Source organism: Centruroides vittatus, unplaced genomic scaffold (assembly GCF_030686945.1).
Source record: "Centruroides vittatus isolate TY-2023 unplaced genomic scaffold, ASM3068694v2 contig_1042, whole genome shotgun sequence".
NCBI classification, from domain to species: Eukaryota; Metazoa; Arthropoda; class Arachnida; order Scorpiones; family Buthidae; genus Centruroides; species Centruroides vittatus.
Window position 1 is genome coordinate 359,506 of NW_027120674.1, and position 20,027 is coordinate 379,532.

Consider the following 20,027-nt stretch of genomic DNA (forward strand, 5'->3'; position numbering starts at 1 on the left):
CCGTTTCTACAAAAACGACATACGAAAAAACAAAAAATAAGGGAATTTTTTAGGGAAGAAAAATGAATTCCTTAAAAGAAGTCCACCTTCTCTGTTACGCTCGGTCGGACAGGATCTTCGTAGCCATCTTCTTTTGTTTCTTCCTTTATTATTATTATTATTTTTTCTTTTATGAAAGAGGGATAAGGAGAAAAAAAATACAAACCCCTTCTAAAAATATTTTTTGTTTTTGTTTTTTCTTTTATTCTAGAATCAAGCAATTAGTTGACGTCATAGATTCGGTTTAAATTTCCAGAAGAGAAAACAATTTTTAAATCTTTTTTTAAAAATAGAAGAAGAATGTTTTTGTTTAGTTTCCTTCTTAGATATGTTTTTTCCCCCTTGAGTATTTCTCTTTTTTTTGGAAAATTAGGAAGAAGAGAACGTAAAGTGTAGTTTTGTATAGTGTAGAAAAGATCCCACTCGATATAGTATAATCAAAAATAGATAAGATTTACGCATTAAATAAATAAATAAACAAGAAGTTCTCACCTCTAGATCTTAGATAGGAACCATCTTTTTCTCTGTCGCTTGAATAAAGTTTGGGATTTTCACCTTCCTCCTCTTCCGAGGAGCTGTAACAGTATTGATCTTGAGTTTGGGGTCGAGTTATCCGGGGATAAGGACGGGGTCTTCCCTGCTCCATATGTCCCCTATCAGGAAATCCCCCTAGAAATACAAAGAAATTAAAGATGAGTATAGAAAATAAAGTATCATCCCTATTTATCCGGATGCGGAATTTAATTATCTAAATTGCTTATAAGGAAAATAAATGATGTTTATAAGGGAGAGAAAAAAAATTATTTTTTTTTCCAATAATTAATTTTAAAGCAGAAATATATTTTCATTAAAAATTTTTACAACTGATGAAGTTTCGTTATTAAATTTGTTTTTAATTTGAGTGTTTACGTAGTCGTTTCGGTTGTATTTTTTTTTCTTCTTCTTCTTCCTGTCTCTACCTTCCTCGAGAGGAGAATAATTTCTAATGGCATCATTAAACATTGTGAAAAGAATATTTAACAAATTTATTACTCGACATAAACATTTTTAGATCGTTGATTAAAGAACATCGTAGACTTTTACTATTTTTAAAAACAGAAATATGTGAGATGCGATTCTTAATCTAATTTAATTAATGATTTATATTCAACAAGTTTTTAAACCCCTTTTCACTCGGATTAATGAAGAGAAAAAACGTTTTTTCTTCAAATATATACAAATTTATTTGATAAATAATAAATTATTTTTTTAATTTTTTCCAATTTAAATACTTTTCAATTTAATTCTAAACATTTTACTTCTACAGTCTTTCGGCTTCTCTTGAATGGTAAACGTCTTCGTTCTTTTTTTTTTTTTCCTTTTTTAACACGTAGAAATGGTGAGTCTTTCTTAGAGAATTATGAAATCTTTGCACTAGAAATGTTATAAACGTGTTAGAAATTGTATTTTCTAGAGAAAAAAAGTATTAAAAATTTTTTGAAACTTATATTAAAATTGCCTGGAGTATTCTTCATCCTCTATCTGAATTTGGAGTTTATAACTTAGAAATTTTTTATATTTCTAAAAAAGTGTAGCTGATTTTTCTAAATTGTCTATAAAAAACTTGTAGTTGAAGTGTTTATAAAGATATTTAGAGTATATATTTTACAGTTTTTTTAAAGATATAATTTTTAGAGTTGTTTGTATCACACACACACACACACTCTCTCTCTCCCTCTTCTCAAACTACACGCAGCATCCAGCACTTCAGAATTATTTTTACAGATAAATTCAGGATTTTAGAGTAAGAAAAACGTCCAAAATACTAAAAAAGTTTATCTATAATTAATCAAAAATATTCTATTTGGAAGATCGAACTACGTTTATCCAATGTGATAAGAAGATACTCAACAGACTTCAAGATCAAGCTGCTTAATGTTTATATTTAAAAAAAACGCTATTGTGCGCTATAAAATTAGAAAAAATACAAAGAAATTTATGAAAAATTAACGAGTTTAAAGTATTTTTTATATTATTAAAACTTTTATAAACAAAACTCTAATTTAATCCTTCAATAAGAGCTTTTAAAACACTACATTTAGTAGCAACTTTAATCATCTCTCCAGACAAAAATAATATCATTTTAAACGAGAGAAAAACCCTCCAGAAGCTGGAGAATAGTTTAAAATATAAAACAGAATTAAATATATAATTATAAAAAGACGTTTTTAACAACTTTACGTACTCTTCCATCGACCAAAACTTCCATTAGGAATAGACGAATTACATCAAAGAATCTCTCAATCTCAAACTGGAGTATTTCTAGATTTAAAAATATATTATCGAGAGCAGTTCTTTAGGATTTTATTAGTTTCTTCTTGTGTCTCATGGTTCAATGTATCTAAATCACTCGACGATATTAAACCTCTTGCAAGCTGCTGGAAACCCCCGAAGGTAGCAGAAGTCAAGTGCAAATGCGACTTCTTCTATTCATTTGGAAGGAAATTCGAACAGTTGGTAATTAGTTTCGGAGAGAACTCAAGGCAAAATGGAAATAGAAAAACAAAAAAAAGGAGTAGAAAGTAGATACTCTTCTTTACAAAGAGTAGATATTGTTAAGCCAAGTTAATTGTTTCATCCTCCTTTTGCAATCTCAACTCACTAAACGTTGATAGACGACTCGGATTCAACAACAAATTCTCTGAATTTTTTTTCCCCTTTCAACGACGAATAAAGTAATAAATCTGATATAAAAATGTTTAAAATCTTTTATTTTAAATCATTTTTAATTAAAATTACAAGAAATTCGCCTTAAAACTTGCGACTTTTTATACCTTAAAATAAGGTATTTTGCGTCATAAATACGTGAAAATATTCGATGTTTTAAAAAAATTTTTACACGTTTTTTAATAAATATAATTAAATTATAATTTATTTATTCATTTAAAATAAAATAATTTTAATTAAATATTTTTATATTAAACGAAAACATTTTATTAATAATTGAGTCGAAATAATTTTTTTAAAAAATTCATCATTAATTAACCTGAATGTCTTTATAATATAATTTTTATTTAAATTATTTAAGTATTTTAATAATAAATTTAAAAAAAACAATTAATCTATAATAAATAATACACTTTTTATTTTATTTTTAATTTAAATTCCTCTAGAAAGAGATAATATTCCACTTCTCTAGAGACGTACTTGATGCTTAATTTTTATTTATGATTATTTAAAGGATAACTTTAATTATTAAATAATTTAATAAATAATTTTAATTTTTACTATATTTTTTACGATTCTGAATAAATATTACATCTTTAATAAATGGTTCGAGATGATTTTGTATGGTTTCTATAAGAGCATAAAGAAAAGAACAGGAAGAGGAAGATGAAGAGGAGAAGGAGAAAAAAGGAAAAGCAGCATCAGATATTCAAAAAAAAGGAAAGAGATAATCATAGCACATTCGGCCAATCGCATATTTCCGTAATATATTTTCCAAGAAAAGCATTCAAATGTAAAATCCACTTCTAAAGAGTAGACAGGTGAGTGACGCATCACTACTTATCCTTAGAGAAAAACCTGCTCCACTCTACAATTTTTATTACTTAAATTTTAATATGAGATCCGGAAACTGACGTATACGACGATAGAAAAATAATATAAAAACTTAAAAATTAATTATTTAAAAAAAATAAATAAAAATAAATAAATTTATAGAGAAATTGGGATGCCGAGATGAAGAAGAGGAATCGATAATTGGAAAAGTGGAACGAAAAAAAAGGTTCTCTAGAAAAAAGAAAAAAGAAAAAAAATTCTTAAACTATATTCTAGAGTGGAAGATATCGATATTCTTTAGTTCTTCTAGTGTTAAATAAGTGTATAGTAAGAATAGAAAAGAGGAATTTAATCTGTATCCTCCGAGGGATGCAGATAAAGTGATGCGGAGGATGTAACTAAGAAATAGGACTTAAATCAGAGAATAATTATGTTTGAAGTGCTCTAGTCTCTCTCTAGATAAATTAAATCAAACAAGAAGATGCCAAGTCGTAAATGTTTAAGTGTTAAAAGCTATTCGTTTCCAACTTTTAGTGGCCAGGATGTTTTAATTACGCTTTTTTAAGGTCATGCTTTCGGATGATTTTTTTCTTCTTTAAATTTCGTGTTTTCTAACGGATCGTTACCGTTCCTAAATAAATTTTCTTAATTTCTATGCATAATTTTACAGGCCATTTACAAGCGGATTACAATCCAGGGTGTTGTATGTACCGCACTGTCCACACCTGACCCAGGGTAATTATATATAGTCATTACACACGCACTTTGCTCTACCCGTTGAATACGTATCGAACGTGTAGCTGTACTGATGAAGAAGTCAGACGTTGTTGTCCGTGGCAGACGTGACGTGGCTATATTTCACGTGTGGCTATGTTACGGGTCTCGGGGTGACGCGACGTCATCCATCACTGCCACGCATCCTTCTACTCTCGCTTGGCCCCACATTAAGCTAATTACAATAGCTAAACCCGTGTTTTGCCATACGAGTTCTAGTCTAGCCGTGACGGAATCGTTTCTCTACCCTTCTTTGCGGGATTATTTATGGATTTTTATTATAAAATTGAGTTTTGTCAGTGTACCTTAATGGTTATTTTTTAGTGTAGACGAGTGTAGGAAAATGTCCGTCCTCGAGAGATTCTCCCTTTGATGAAAACATAAGAGTGCTTTAGGTGTAGACACTCAATCAATATTGCATCCCTACACCGAACCGTACGTTTTTTACTTGATTTTTCAGGTAAATTATCGGAGAAGAGAATGTTATTTATATATTTTTCGATTCATATGTTGATATTTTGAGGTTTTTTCTATCAATTCTCTCCTGTTTTAGTTCATTCCTCCGCAGCAACTACTTATTGAGGAGGATGTAAGTTCTCTTTCCATCATCATCTTTAAATGTTATGGGATCTAAGACACTCTTTCAATCAACTACACTTACATTTTTCGTTGTAGAAACTTACGACTGTTAAATTATATAAAAGTCTAAAATTATTTTAAATAAGTAATCAAAATTTAACTAAATTTAGACGTTGTTAACGCCAACTGATCAATGAAAATTCTCTTCAGGAATTTCAAATAAACTAGCAGTGCTCGTACCTTTACATGTTCGAAACCACACCCTCGGAACTTTTGCATCAGTAGATGAGCCAAAATTAATAATTATTTGAGCGCAATTGGTATACGGCACTTCAAAGGGTATACAACACCTCAGAGAGTATACATAAAACCTCAATAAAGATGACTAGAACTATACAATTTCTATAAGCTGGTACGAGCCTCGAGAGAAGTATACAGCACCTCAAACATGTAAAACAGGATATAAAAGTATGTAGCACCTTAAAAAATATACAGGGCTCCTCAAATAGTATGAATTCTTGAAGATATTTCGAGGATCTTCTTGGCGATCCTGTGTAAAGGGCTTCTAGGAAGGATATACGAAATTTTAAAAGGGTATGTATTGTAGAATTGCACAGAGGAAAGGCAAGAATACTTCGCTCTTTTCATTTAATCCAACTTTAGTGAGAGCATCTTTGCAGGTAGGAGTTAGAAAAGTGGGAGAGCAAAAAGGGGTAGAATTACCTGTATTAATGGTATAAGAGTTCGGTTGGCTAAATCTTATCAAAGTGGACGGCATTGTGGCAAGTTAGCGAAGAGAAACTAGTAACAAGCCAAGCGCACAAGCTGTTTGCTAACTACCACTGATTGCTTTGCCCGTTGTGGCTTGTACAATTGAACAACATCAGACATTGGGATGGCATGTCGGTCGTTGGAAATTCACGCTCGGCCAACTGCTTTAATTTGCATGGATGCAATTGGCAAATGCTCGATATCGTACCCTATTAACAATAATTAGCATAGAAGCAAATTTACTAACGCTTTAAACCCGAGGTTATCAATAACAAACCATATATATTTATGTATATGCCCCCGTAGAAATATAATGAGATGGATTACGGCTCGTGCAAATAATTATCTTTTCTTTAAGGTAGAACACACAGTAAAAGACACTTCTTGGCTTCCAGCTGTTTAGTGTAGAGAAGAATTTGGAGTTTGATGGACAACAACCCCGAGCCAGAGAAGCTCTTAACATCATTGCAATTAATAAAAACCTTCGTCTCGATTTACTTTTTTCGATAATATTTATCAATTTTTCTTTATTTTTGTTTATTTGTTTGGATGCTTCCACCCTCCGAGACATTGCAATTTCTTTATTATTTTCCACTTTTATTTTAGAAAATAATAAGATTTTCTTATTTACTTTCCTCTTCTATCACGAGGCAAGGAGGAATATAAAAGTTTTAATTCTCGCCATTTTGTTTTCGTCAGTTAAACACAACGCTTTAATTTTCTACCATTTTACTCGGAAAGATGGAATTTAAATTGAGATGTGTACTAGAAACTCAGATTTATCTTTTCTATAACTACATCTCTCCTATTCGGACAGTTCTCGTGGTTAAAGCCGCCCAGACAAACGAACGGACCACTTATAAAGGCGATGCCGTAATGGCTTTTAAAAAAAACTCACAGAATATAAATTATTTTGGAAATTATTAACGTTTTCGTGACTTAGATTACGAGTAAAGCGAAATTATGACGATTAAAAACAATAAAAAATTGGTAGAAATCTCGTCTGGTTTGAAGAATGTTCTCAGGAGGAATGGGATAAAAATATGTTATTTTTTGTACATGTCGACGCCAAGGAAGAGCCGGAGGCAGCATAAATCTTTAAGTTTGAATAAAAATATTCCCATGGATATCTTGTTTCCTGATGTTTACACATTTGTAGAAAAGAAAAGACAGAAAAGAGCAATGTTAGAAAATCGTTTCTTGCTCTTCGCAAATCTCATTCCATTATATTATCATACGTGATCTGTGACTAAAACAGATCAGAAAAGAGTTTCAAACTTCGTTCGGTGTAGATAGGAGAATAAATAGATAGAAAATAAAGGGAAGAACATTTGGAATTTGACTGGAAGTTGCATCCTGTCTGGAATCTTGTCTAATCTCGTACAGATTCCGTCAATCGTGATCTGTGTCAAGATACAGGCCCCCCTCCCCCTTCTATCTAAAACTAGAAATCTTAAACAGAAAGATGTTTACTACAGATAATGCTATCTTTTACATGATGTAGAAGAGAGAAAAGTTTTATGTACTCTTCTGCAAACTCTTACAACTTTGCATTTTATTTTTTCTTACGTCGACCAACTTCAAGAATTTTATCAATTTTATCGTCTCGATTGTTCGTAGACAAATTTTAAGATGGAAATAATGTAATAACCTGTTATAAGAGGGATTAAAACGTGAATTTTGGATGGAGAAGAACTTAAGTGGGAGAAGTGAAGATGGTGCGAGTTGTACACATTTAGGAGAGGTAGAATTTGAACGTTAATGAAGATTTAGAGGCGCGGAAGAGATAAAATTAAAGCATTTCGATGAAGGAACACGAGAGGAAAGTTCGTCTCTCCTATTTCTTTCTATATTTCTTCGAAGCTTCCTTCGGAAGGAACAAGAGAAATTTCCTCCTGAGGAATGAGAAATTCTGAACTGTAAACAGAAACAATACATAGGAGAAACGTAGGAGAAACAGAATTGAAGCATCGATAAGAAAGAACTAGGAAATTCTGTACGGAATGACGTGTTTAAGAGAGATGTAAGATAGGAACGTCAATGAATTAAAGGAGAAATGCGTAAATTCTAGACGGAAATAGTCTGTGGAGACGTTAGATAAAAGAGAAGAAGCATTGGTAAGCAGGGATAGAAGAGAGAATTGCGTGAATTCTAGGTAGAAAGAATCTATAAAGGTAGGAGCATTGATAAGGAAAGAGTAGAAAAGAAAATTGCATTTAACATTCAGCTAGAACGGTGTATTCAGTCATGCAAATTTGGGCGGGATTGGGTGGAACAGAAGTTACTCTACGTGTGTAACTGGCCGCAGAATAATTCATGTTTAGTGTAAAGGAAATTGTAACACAAAAATCACTCGGAATCTCCTGATTAGTCTGATAAAAAGAATCATTTGGATGAGAGAACATTCTCTTTTATAGCATTAAACAGATGGAAATTGCCATTCATTGATTTCAATACTCATCTAAAATTAACTTATCCTTAAACGTTTTGGATGTAGAATTCTTTGTCAAACTGTTTTTTACCTTTCTAAGACGGATAAATCACAGAGTTTACGATTTATTTTCAATTTGCTGACTTTGCATTGTTTCGTTATAGCTGACGTTCGAGTTTTTCCAATAAATAAAACTATTTCTTATCAAATTTACTACTTAAAACTGGAAAAATATGCTTTGTTTATGGTCAAAGAATACTTTAGACTTTGTTTCTCTTAAATAATTCGTTAAAAAGAGAAAACTTTGCTTCACGTTTACAATGACAAAACGTGTATTTTAATGTAAACAAAGTCGAGAATTTTTCTTTTCAATTAATCAAATTATCTTGTAGTAAATTATTTAAGTTTGCGGAGGAGGAGAGCAAAAGATATTTCTTAAATTTTGTAAAGATTCTTAGAGGCAGAGGAGAAAGTTAGGAGTAAAGTTTGATCGATTTGTTTTCTGTAAGTCCTCAATAATCGATCTAGAATAAACTGTATGAGAAGAATATAGGAATTTAGTAGGTCGTCCATCATCTACGTACACTTTACAAACTTCCGAGTTTACAGCATTAATGAAAGAGTGAACTAAATAGATTCGAGACGTCAAATGACTCGTATGCTTCTTTTAATTGATGAAACCCTTCCATCGTTCGTTTTCTCTACATCTCAACCACGGATTATTGCCTATTTTTATTGAAAATAAAATCATTTCTATACAAGTTACAACGGGATTTTCGTGCGGCTCATCAATTAAACAAGATAAACTATCGGTTCCACATCGGAGGAGTGCGAGATCTGCATGTAATAAGCTTGCAAAATACTCCAACTTTATAACCAAAGCATCTCGCATAAACAGATGCAAAAAGGCCAGACTTTCCGTATAAAAAATTCAAATTTTCATAAGATAAGGATGTGTATTAAGATAATTAAGTGGTTAGAAATTCAAAATAAGCAAAATTTTGTTAAAAATTACTTTAGAGAAAGGTTAAGACATTTTATTTCTTATAGAGTTAGGAAAGTTTGTATGAGATTTAAACGAGAGTCTGGTGTGTGTTGGGGCTCATACAACATTCATGGAGAGAAGTTGGAGACAAGAGACAAGACAAGAACGTAATGACCACAACTGTAGGCAATTTGCCAAACTCCATACTCTGCATAGTTAACGTCAACTCATTCAACCCCAGAGCGACAATTGCCTCATTATCTGTATGAGAAAACTCTCCTCTTTTTTTATTTTTCAAATTTAACCTTCATCCTCTAACGTCCCCCTTCTATAAAATACTTTAAGAATAACATTACTTCTTTTATTAATATTATCCTAGAGGATAAGTGGATAACAATTGTAAATCGTAATTTATGTGGGTCCAAGGTGTAGTATTTCACTACTCAAGGACGAATTTTATGTTGGCTTCTTTTTTTTTAAATTTATTTAAATGTTTGCATTGTCCATAATTGCACTCTTTGCTAAATTTTATGTCTTGGGATGTCGTAAAGATGCTTTTAAAATGCTTCCTTTCCAGTTTAGGGATGGGCCATCTCCTCTAAAATACTTCTCCAATCTGTATTCAATTTTGCCAGCTTTATCACTCCTGCGATGCTCTTTTATATCTTTAAAATCGTATAAATTTTAGATTTTATTAAGTAAATCACCTTTCATTTCTAAAGCCTATATTAAAAAAAGTAAATTCGAGTAACCATTTTCTAGCTCGGATGCTGGATGTTTGACATTCTTCACAAAGACATTCATTTATCTCCGTCTTCTCCATCCACAAGGCACATAAATATGTATAAAAAGTATCGTTTTTTTACATTATTCGAGGTGTACAGTACAGTACAGTACATTCGACTGAGAGAGTGAAAGAAGGGATTTTACATTCTTATGCTACACCTGTGCATCTTAAAAATATGTATACATTATTTATGCATGTCTTTCTCCATCTTTAAAGCGTGTAATAGTGTAAAGACGTATACTTACTACATCTTTATAACATGCATTCAGTAAGAAGTGGCACATTCCTATGATGCCCCTTAACATATTTAGAAAAGCATACATTATTGATTTTTCTACGACATTTTTTCTTCTCTAAATTATATAAAAATACAAAAAAATTAAATGTAATTAGAGATATTCAGACGAATTGGAACAAGAGGAGGAAGATTTACATCTCTAGAAGTAACTCTTCCTCCTATATTCTTCCCATACTAAACCCATTCCTTCCATTTATACAACACATAAAGACATAGAAAAGTATATTTTTACATATTTAAAGTCATAATTTCAAGTGATTAGTATCAAAGGAGGAGAAAGAAGGTTTAACATAACGATGTTACATCTTTATATTCGCAGGAAGATGTACATTTTTGAGTCGTTTAATCGCATATCTAACACGATAAGGCATGTAAAGATGCAAAATCTACTTAGGATTAAGGTATACACACGCTCGAAGACGAAGAAAACAGCAAGATATTCCACCATTTTGTTCTCATTTACACACTCGTAAGCTGATTACAAACATTTTAACGTCTAAACAAACATAAAAATCTCGAACAAACAATAGAGAGATTCATACACGAATCCTTTAAATAAGCATAAACAAGAAAATATGAAAGATAATAATAATAATAATAATAATTTAATAAAGGTATTTTTTAAATTGAATTTTTCATTTTCCATCGACAGATACGCGTTAATAAAAGGAAGGGATACCTTAGAGATTTCTTTAATTTTGATACAAAGGGGAAAAAAAAAATTTTATAAATTTCAACGATCCTCTTAAACTATCGACAACTTACTAATTTTGTTGTTGAAGTATCTGCAACACCTCCTCATAATCTAGAGCTTTGTTAGGCAAACGACTTCCGTGCATACATAAGAAAAAAAAAAATCAAGAAGAGAGGTAAGAAAAATGTGCTCTTCGTTAGCGACTTTAGCTCTATGGGGATTGTAAAAATTTTATTTTCGTATTGTAACAAATTTACCTAACCGAACTAAAGATTAGATTATGTAATTTCAAGTTTTTGGTAAGCAGAGTTGAAAAATCAGAAAAGGAAAGGGAAATATATTCCTTCCAATGTAAAAAACTTAAAAGTCGATAATCTGAATCGAGAGAGGAGACTTTTTCAATTTAATTGTCTTCATTCTGACTGTATGAATGTTTAATTAGCTGAAAAAATATTCAAAATTTTCTAAAAATCTTTCTTTTTTTCCGTTTTTTTGGGTATTTATAAAAATTGATGCGGAGGATCGGAAGATGCTAAATATTTATGGAAAAGTGTTTGCGCGCTTGTAAAAAATTCTATTGTGTGATTTATTTGTTATTTGTTTGATTTCTTTTTGTAATTTTACGCTTTACTTTATCTAAAAATACTCGACTTCTTCATTTTTTTTTATTTTTTTCTAAAGTTAGAGTCGTGAGATAAGAGATAAATCTAGATACGAGTCGATTGATTGGACCTACTTCAACGAATTCTATACGTCTTTTAGCATAAAAATACAAGAGATTTATATATAGTTTTTAATTCAAAATAGATATATTTTTACGTATAACATTGTTTATTCACCACACGAAACCTTCCTGTGACGCAGCAACAAACTTTTCTGGATAGCTTGATGAAGTATTGATAGCTTCATCGCTACCGGTTTCACCTTCATTAACTTAATTCTTACGAAAACTGCGGGATAAGAATGTTCAAGAAGAGTGGAATAAATAAATATAATTATATTTAACCTTATAAGGTTTACATTAATTGATTGTGAATTTACAGTAGGGTGTTTGATCATTAATAAATACTGATTAGTTTTCTCGGAGCCTCCAGCGAAATCTCATCTGTATTTATTGATCTGGAGAGATAGAGGATCAACAAAGTGAGTTTTCTACCCCCCAAAGATAAACAAAACCCGGATGGGTGTACGGTCGAAAGGTAAAACTCACTAATTAATGGTAGCACATGAAAATACATTGTTCCTCGCTACTGCTAAATGCAGAAGCACGTCATCTTACATTCACACTTATCCTTTACTCCCTCTTAAATGGGTTAAATTCCCTGGGTTTCTAGGTAAAATTTTTAAATTTTTAAGCAAATTTTCTAACAGAAAAGAGAAAATGTTTTGAATTTTTTATTACCCGAAGCATTAAAAAGTCATAATTTACCCTCGACGGGTGACAGGTAATTTAGACAAATAACTATAAACCTCGATTAATTGAATTATTAAATTTAGAATTATTAAAGAAGACGTCGTCGATTCAACATCACATTTTATATTTTTAGAAATTAATTCGTCGCCCTAAAAAATTTGGAGAAGATGGAGGAGGGGAGAAAAAATTGTTTACTTAATTGCCAGTGACCTTTCGGTTGATCGATCTTCATCAAAAAATCTAAAGGAAAAAAAATAGTAAAGATAAGATGCACTTTGATAATTAAAGTGATTGTTTCCTTAATTTATAATGTATTAAATATATAAACGTAGGAGCAACACGGGGATAAAGAGGATGGAAAATAGAGGAGGAGAAAGATGAAAATAAGAAAAAGACAGCGTTAAATTTGACTAGATTTATCCGCAAATAGGAAGAGATGGAGAGAAAATTAATGGTTTAACATTTAACAGGCTCATCCCGATGAAGATGATGATAAAAGTGACATTATGTAGCTGTGTGTAGAGGTAGAAACGATCGAAGAAGCGTTGATAGTTAAAAATCCTATATATAAGTCTATAACAGATATATTAATATGGCAAAGTGACGTTTATAACAGTTATTTTTGACATTTATACATCGCATATGTTAGACGTTAAGACAAATGATAACTCAATTATATAGTACATATCTACGACCCGTTTGTAACGTGACTACATTAATTTTTTACGGATCGATAGAAAGAAAAAAAATCGATTTAAATAATTAATTTTTTGTTTCAGAATGTTATAAATATTATTAAAAAATAAATAATTTGGTCGAGTTTGAAGCGCGGCGAGGTTGAGAGTCACGCATGACTCTAACGTCTGGTATATGATGTAGAAACAATCAGAGATATTATTTCCAGGACGATATTGTCTCAAATTGCATCTTAAGAGCTAAAACTATTTGGAAATGAGCTTCATCCGAAATTAAATCTCGGATATTCACTCGAGATGAATCACGTGTCACAATGAGTCAAGTTGCTTTATATTTCAGCAAGCAGACAAATCAATAGATTGACTTCCACGTCTATAATTACTGTTGTACAAAGTGGTTAGTGCTGGTAAGTCTGGCAAGTGGTAATAATTCACCCAGGAACATTTAGGAGTGGATTTCTGGCGAACAAAACTGAGGATCTATTATTGCCTACAGCGGCAGATGTGTGTAGTCGAGATGCTACCTACCTAATGTTTCGAGTGTTTACAGGAGTACTTAGTAACGGTACCTTAACGCCGGATATTAACTTCTGTAGTGCAGATTGTCAGCTCCTATAGCAAATTACATTTCCTATACCAAACTTCGTTCTCGTATAACATACGAGCGAATCGTCTACGATACGTAAATTCACTCGAAACTTATCTTTTGTGCGTTGCCAGACGAATTTAACCGTGTACGGTAATGTACAGAATCGATTTGTAATGCGTACGACACGTTTTAACTCGTGCGAGAATCAAAATTTACGTTTAATGAGTATTTGGAAACATAGGTGGACCGTCGAGTTATAAGTCGGATAGCGAGCGTAAATGATTATTAACGACCATTGGACGAAGAAAAATATAGGCGGGGTTATGAAATTTGAATTTTTATGCTCGTCATCTAACGTAAATTTTGTAGAATTACACGTTTTTAAAGGGAATTTAATTTTATTTATCTTTTGTAGAGGTTAGAGAATTTATTTACGGTTCAACATGTATTAATATTCTCGCTGGCACATCTGTTAAGAAAGATGGAACGACAGGAAAGGTTATCCATCGAGATAAGGAGGTTTAATGAAGACTTTGCCGCTGGAGCAACCACCACTCGGAATTAACCACAACGAGAACTTTGCGTGTCAATACGCGATCATTCAAAGCTTTGCTTAGTTACTCCAGTTTAGAGTGGATCCACGCACATTAACGTCACTACATCGCTTTGGGTGTGTTTATTTTCGTTGGAAAACTATCTGCAAAAGACTAATAATCTCTTAGCTAATAAAATATTTGCTTAAAATTCATTTTTGCACAGAACGGTAGCGAAAATTTTGCATGGAATCTTTCTACAGTACTACTTTGCACCATTCGTTATCGATTGGTTGCGTTATTCGATAATAAAGGCACGTAACCAATCAGTGGTGATGTAGTTAAAGATCTCTATTTTCGTCTAGACTCTCAAAAGACCTCCCACGTCACGTGAAAAGTCGCTCGTCACGTGTCACGACTGACTTTACCCCAACCGAATGATCTATTAGATTTTAATTGTTCCAGGTTGTCGCCAGGCGTTTCCATAGAGACTACTGTGTTTTGATGGTAAATGTGCAAGGATGCATACAAATCACACACAAAAGAGGCAAGAAGCAAAACAGTAAGTGGATTTACTCCAGTCGATCGCATGGGAAAAGCTCCCTTTATGGGGGTAGATTAACATAATCTACAAACGAGATTATTGCTTTCAAGCTTTTAATCAAAGGAAAAAAATATATATTATGCGAATTACTACAAAACAAAGTGAATTATAAAGCAAGAATTATCAGAAAATTCGATTAAATTCAACAGAAAGACGACTTAAAAGCTTTCCTTTTATATACGTGGTCCTCTGCTTTATTCGTAAGACAGGTCTAAAACATGTTGAAGATGATTGTTGCGTCATAACTACTTTAACAGTGATTCGATCAGGGAAAGAACTTATTTGTTACCTATTAAACCAATTATAGTTAAAAATAATATATAAATTTAACCAATCACCGTTCAGAAAATCATATTTTCCGACCAATTATCGTTATTTTTCACCATTAGCCAACAAGCTTATTAATTAAACTTATTAAACTAGTAAATAATACAGGTGACCGCCTATGTTTAAAGTAACATATTTTAACGTTTTCTAGCAGGAAAATGGCACCGAATTGACTAAAAATTCACCTCTTAGATGGCAAAGGAAGGTTTTCTACTTTACTCGAGACTCGTTTGCCTATTTAAAAGGGAGTTGCAACAATTGAAAATGTGCTCCGCTAAAAAGGATTTGTGTCGTTGTGTCGTGTCGACCCCTCTTCTCCATTTTTTCCCTTTTGCTTATCTTTATCTTCTGTCTGTTTGGTGAGGTAGCTTTCGACGAATCAATATAATCCTGCTAGAATTTCAAATTTCTTTCGAAACGATCCGAGCGAAGAAAGTAAGAAGAAGGTTTCGATGAAATAAATAAAGTTGAAGAAAAAAAAATAAAAAAGAAAAAGAATGTTAAGGCCAAAGAAGGAATAAGGTGAACCTTTTTACCACTGATTTTGTTTGGTGTTGTTGGAAATAAACTTTTACTTCTCCTAAAAAAATAAACGTGGTAAACACGTTGAAAATTTGAAAGCAGATTTTGTTGGAGTCAAAACTTTATTATGATTTTATGGAAATGGTTCCAAAGGTTAGATATTTATATCTTTACTTAGAAATGCGTGTACAGAAAGGGTGTCAACACACTCTTGTCGATGTAGTTAATTTAAATGGAGATTTTTCAACCTATCCGGGCCAATTTTATGAGGTTCGAGTTAGATATTAAGCGATATTTCTAAACCCCGGGGTGTATATAGATTATTCTCGACTTTCTCCCATCCGATTTCTTCCCTTGAGGGATGAGGATGAGAAGATGAAGCTTGGTCCTTCTAACATATTTTGATTAAAACGTAATTTTTGGGACTTTTCGTGTTACAAATTCCTATTTTGTACCTTTGCTCCCGATATTTTTTCATTAAAAGTAATTGAATTACATCGAGTTAAAGGATAAAATATTCAAGGTTTTCGTACGTTTTACCACTTTAAGTAGTTTATAAATTTTTTAAAATGGTTCCTAGGCTTGTTTTATTTAGTTAATTTAATGTGATTTTATACGAGTAAAGACGAAAGTCCAGATGCTAGAGAATGAATTAAAATGCGATTCCGGTACATTCAGACCGTCATATTAACTTTGCAAATTTATATTTTATACATAAAAATTGCTAAAAATGACGAAAATTCAAGTAGGTGAGGTCGAATTTAATGTGAAAATACGATAAAACATAAAATACAAGCTGTGATTTCCGAGTAAGAGGACTATTAAGGCTTAACACCTACCTGTTCGGGAGGCTTTCTACGAATTTATATGTAATTCCCCCTTTAAAAAAATCTCGATTTAAACCCACGTGACGGTGTTCCCGTAGAGAGGAAGAAACGTAAATAATCCAGAAAAATCCGTCACTGTCATTTTGGCAGTTGCACGTGTTGGAAGATGCGATTTACCAACCTCACCAGCCTTTCCTACTTATTGCAATGTGCTGACGATGTTAGTTGCACCCTCTCTTAGTTCGTTACAGTATCAACAACTACACCCTCCCCGGTTTTGAATTACTGTTTAGTCTGCATTCGCTTGTCGAGTCGCCAAGACAAGAATATCAGAAAGCAGCCTTATATCTTCGACATCTGGCCGACTTTTGTCTATTATTAGCATAAATCTAGTTTTATACCCCACACGTATCGAGTTTAAACTAGTTCTAGCGGTGATTGATACGTCAGGTCGACGTCAATTTCGTCGATCCCTTAGAAAACAACAAATTAAAGCGAAGACAAACAATTGTGGGGTGGCGTAAAAGAACACACAACGCTTAGACGATCCCAACGACTAGGACGTGTGTAAAAAGCAGAAGAAGATGAATGTTCTCAATATCCTGTAGCATTGTGTGTTGCTTTGTGACGTTCTATAACATCCTTTTTTTGACAATCGAGTCCAGTTTCCGGAACTTGGACCCTCTCTCTCTATAACAACTAGACGTTACTCTAGGCTGTGGAGTCAAGAATGGCGCCTTACAGAGTGAAGGGTTGACAATGACCCAGACGGTTTGACAAAGAGGATGTTGTGACAGTTAGGTACACAATGGGATAAAAGGAAATCAACTTTTCCAACATCTTTTTTTTTCTTCCAAATTCTTCTTCCTATTTTATTTTATTTTTTCCTGTTTCTTGTATAAAATATTATTTTTCTATCGATTTACTTTTAGAAAATAATAGAATATTTTTTGTGTAAAATCATAAGAGAAGTGTGTATGAGGTACTGTACGTCTTTCTACATCACTCCTAAAGGTAACAGTTTAATGGAGTGTAGGCTCGACTTTTGCACATCGCTACACGTGTCAACGCATTGAAGTGGTACGTTTTGACGTGTGATACGGCAAAACGTGAACGAAAATAGCCACAATTTTCTGTAGCATAACTTTTTTTAAAAAAGTTTTGCTACAGAACGTTTTAAATTGGCGATTTATATCTTGTTACATCTCCTGCTCTCTTAGCTTACAACGGGATGGATAATGTAGGAAGGCTGCCAAAGGAGTGAATAATTACGCAATGCACACGCTATGCAAACAAAATTAGTCATCTACTTTATTAAACTCACTCATTTGTGTATCTTAACGATTATCGCAAGCTATGGGAATGGGATTTTGTATAACAGCATCCCTCCTAAGTGGCTTCTTAAGTCTCCTTTCTGGTGAATAATTAAAAAAAAAAGTGAAATTTTTAACCAGAAAAGTTCGTGATTTAACCAGTTTTGGTGGACAGAATTACGTAATTAAGGGGTGGAAAAGATAAAATTTCCAAGCCAGAAGGATGGCGATTCTTCTACTAGTGGTCTACCAGACATATGTTCTCTGATCATCTCACTTGCTCAGGTAATTAGATTTAGTCCAATCGACTACCTTGTTAGTGCTGTTCCTATAGGGAACACACCTGGTAATGACAGAACCGTGAACACCGTGTAACTGCATTAAGCAGATTACAAGTAGACACGTCCTGGGATCTTCCGACAGATGCCAACCAGATAAGACACTTCTATACAGTTTTATACGATGAAATGATCATAAAAATATGAATATTTTAGAAGAAGACGAAGAGGAAGAGGATGGAAAAATTCGAGTTATTTACCACATTTCTACTTGGGGAAAAAAAAGTGAAGCGCACACAACTTTCCAATTGGCACAAATCTGTTTATCCGTTCGAAGATATAGAGAAACTATAACATTTGTCATTTTATAGCGCTAGTTTCATGCCATTTTTATCTAAAACAACCCGTTTGTAAGGGTATAAAAACCGATTTAATGTTTGAAAATAACCAGTGATTCTATCATGCACCGTTATTGCTGTAAAGCACCGAGAATGTGCGACTTAACAGGAATGATGCGCTATTTCAACCATAAAAAAAGGACTTCACACTTTTCAAATTACTCGAGTATATTTTGGATTGGGGTTGAACCTAGAAAAACACACGAAAGAATGACTTTATGAACCAGTAAAGTCCTAAACATCTTTAAGTATCTGATGCAGAATGAAACATTATTGAAGCAATTCCATTTTTATCAATGGCTCTTTTACTCCTCATCCTTTCTACTTTTCCTACTTTCTCTTTACTCTCGCACCTCTTTCTAACAAAGAATTATCATAAAATACACATCAGGATTAAGTTTAATTTACTAGAAAATCGCTTCTACAGTTGTAAAAAAAAATCTTTTTTTCTGTTTTTATCTCGAGCTTCCTTCTTTAACGAATTATCTGCTCTTGATGATCTCTTGATTTCTCATAAATATAGAGATGAAACCACGTAAAAAATAGCACTGCGTTGTTCTTAACACGTTTATAATTCTTCAGGAATGATTTATAAATTAAATTCCTCCATCTTTACACTGTTTTTATCCAGATACAACTCGTAAATATAACTAATCAGCGAATTTACTTTCGACTTGTGACTGACACAACTTATTAAAACTCGTGGAGTAAGTAGCGAAGACAATTTTATTATATCTATTGGAGTAAGGGAGAGAAAAAAAGGGACAGGAATTAATCCAAAATCTTTGACTTTGTTAAATAAACTAAAGTTGAGGATGGAGAAAGTTTGTGAGAGACTAAGTTAATCAGTTTGAGTTACCCTTCAAATTGGAAGCGTAGAAATAAAGTTAAATCAGTCCAAATAGCTTAAGTTTAAACGAAAAAACATTAAGGAGTGCAATCAAGAGTTGATGCCTGAATAAGAAAACAAAAGGAAATGACAGAAGAATACCAAATGGTATACAAAAGAGAACGAAGAAGGAAGCTGTCAGACATAAAGAGAAGCTTATCTGCCAAGATGCGCTTTTCATTTCTACACCGTGAAAAACTCTTAAAAAAGTAATAAGGTCAGCTAGCGAATGCAATAAATGACAACTTATTTAAGAAAATAGAAACGTGTCACGTCAGTCGACAGTTTTTTTCCTTAGTTTCATGCCAAAGTTGTTGAGAAAATCCGATTTTTCTTACCTAGAATATGATGGAGTTTGAGAGCGAGTCGATGAAAATGTCGCATTCTTTAACTTAATTGTCTTCACTTTTTTCCTAGAAACAATCGAATTCTACACAAAATCCTAATAGAAAACTCTTTTCTGCAATTGATTTTTCACAAATTGGGCGGAAGAAGCGAGATCCAAAGATGTTTTCCTTTTCTTTTTTCTGTCGGACACGTTGATGATTCCTATCCGTTATATCACTGAACGATCGCTTGTTACACGTGGATTTTTACATCGTTGAAAACAATTTTTTCATGTTTCTACCATTCTTAGAAGGTTTATCGGGAGATTAAATATGTTTCTAGACCACTGGGATTTATCTAAAAGTGAATAAATTCGAACACGCTGGCACTTCTTCGACATCAAGAAAATTCTC

At 32.6% G+C, this 20,027-nt stretch overlaps 1 protein-coding gene across 5 annotated transcripts in view; it reads right to left on the minus strand.

Annotated features, from left to right (window-relative positions):
* LOC136969831 (teneurin-m-like) overlaps positions 1-20,027 on the minus strand; it is a 148,263-nt gene that overhangs the window by 59,929 nt on the left and 68,307 nt on the right. For 4 of the 5 annotated variants that reach the window (XM_067264136.1, XM_067264128.1, XM_067264106.1 and 1 more), the window contains one exon: positions 532-708. In XM_067264136.1, coding sequence (XP_067120237.1) covers positions 532-685 — 154 coding nt within the window. In that variant the 5' untranslated portion in view covers positions 686-708. Of the gene's footprint in view, positions 1-531; positions 709-16,421; positions 16,600-20,027 lie in introns of those variants that run through there. The other variant, XM_067264112.1, reaches the window with a different exon arrangement.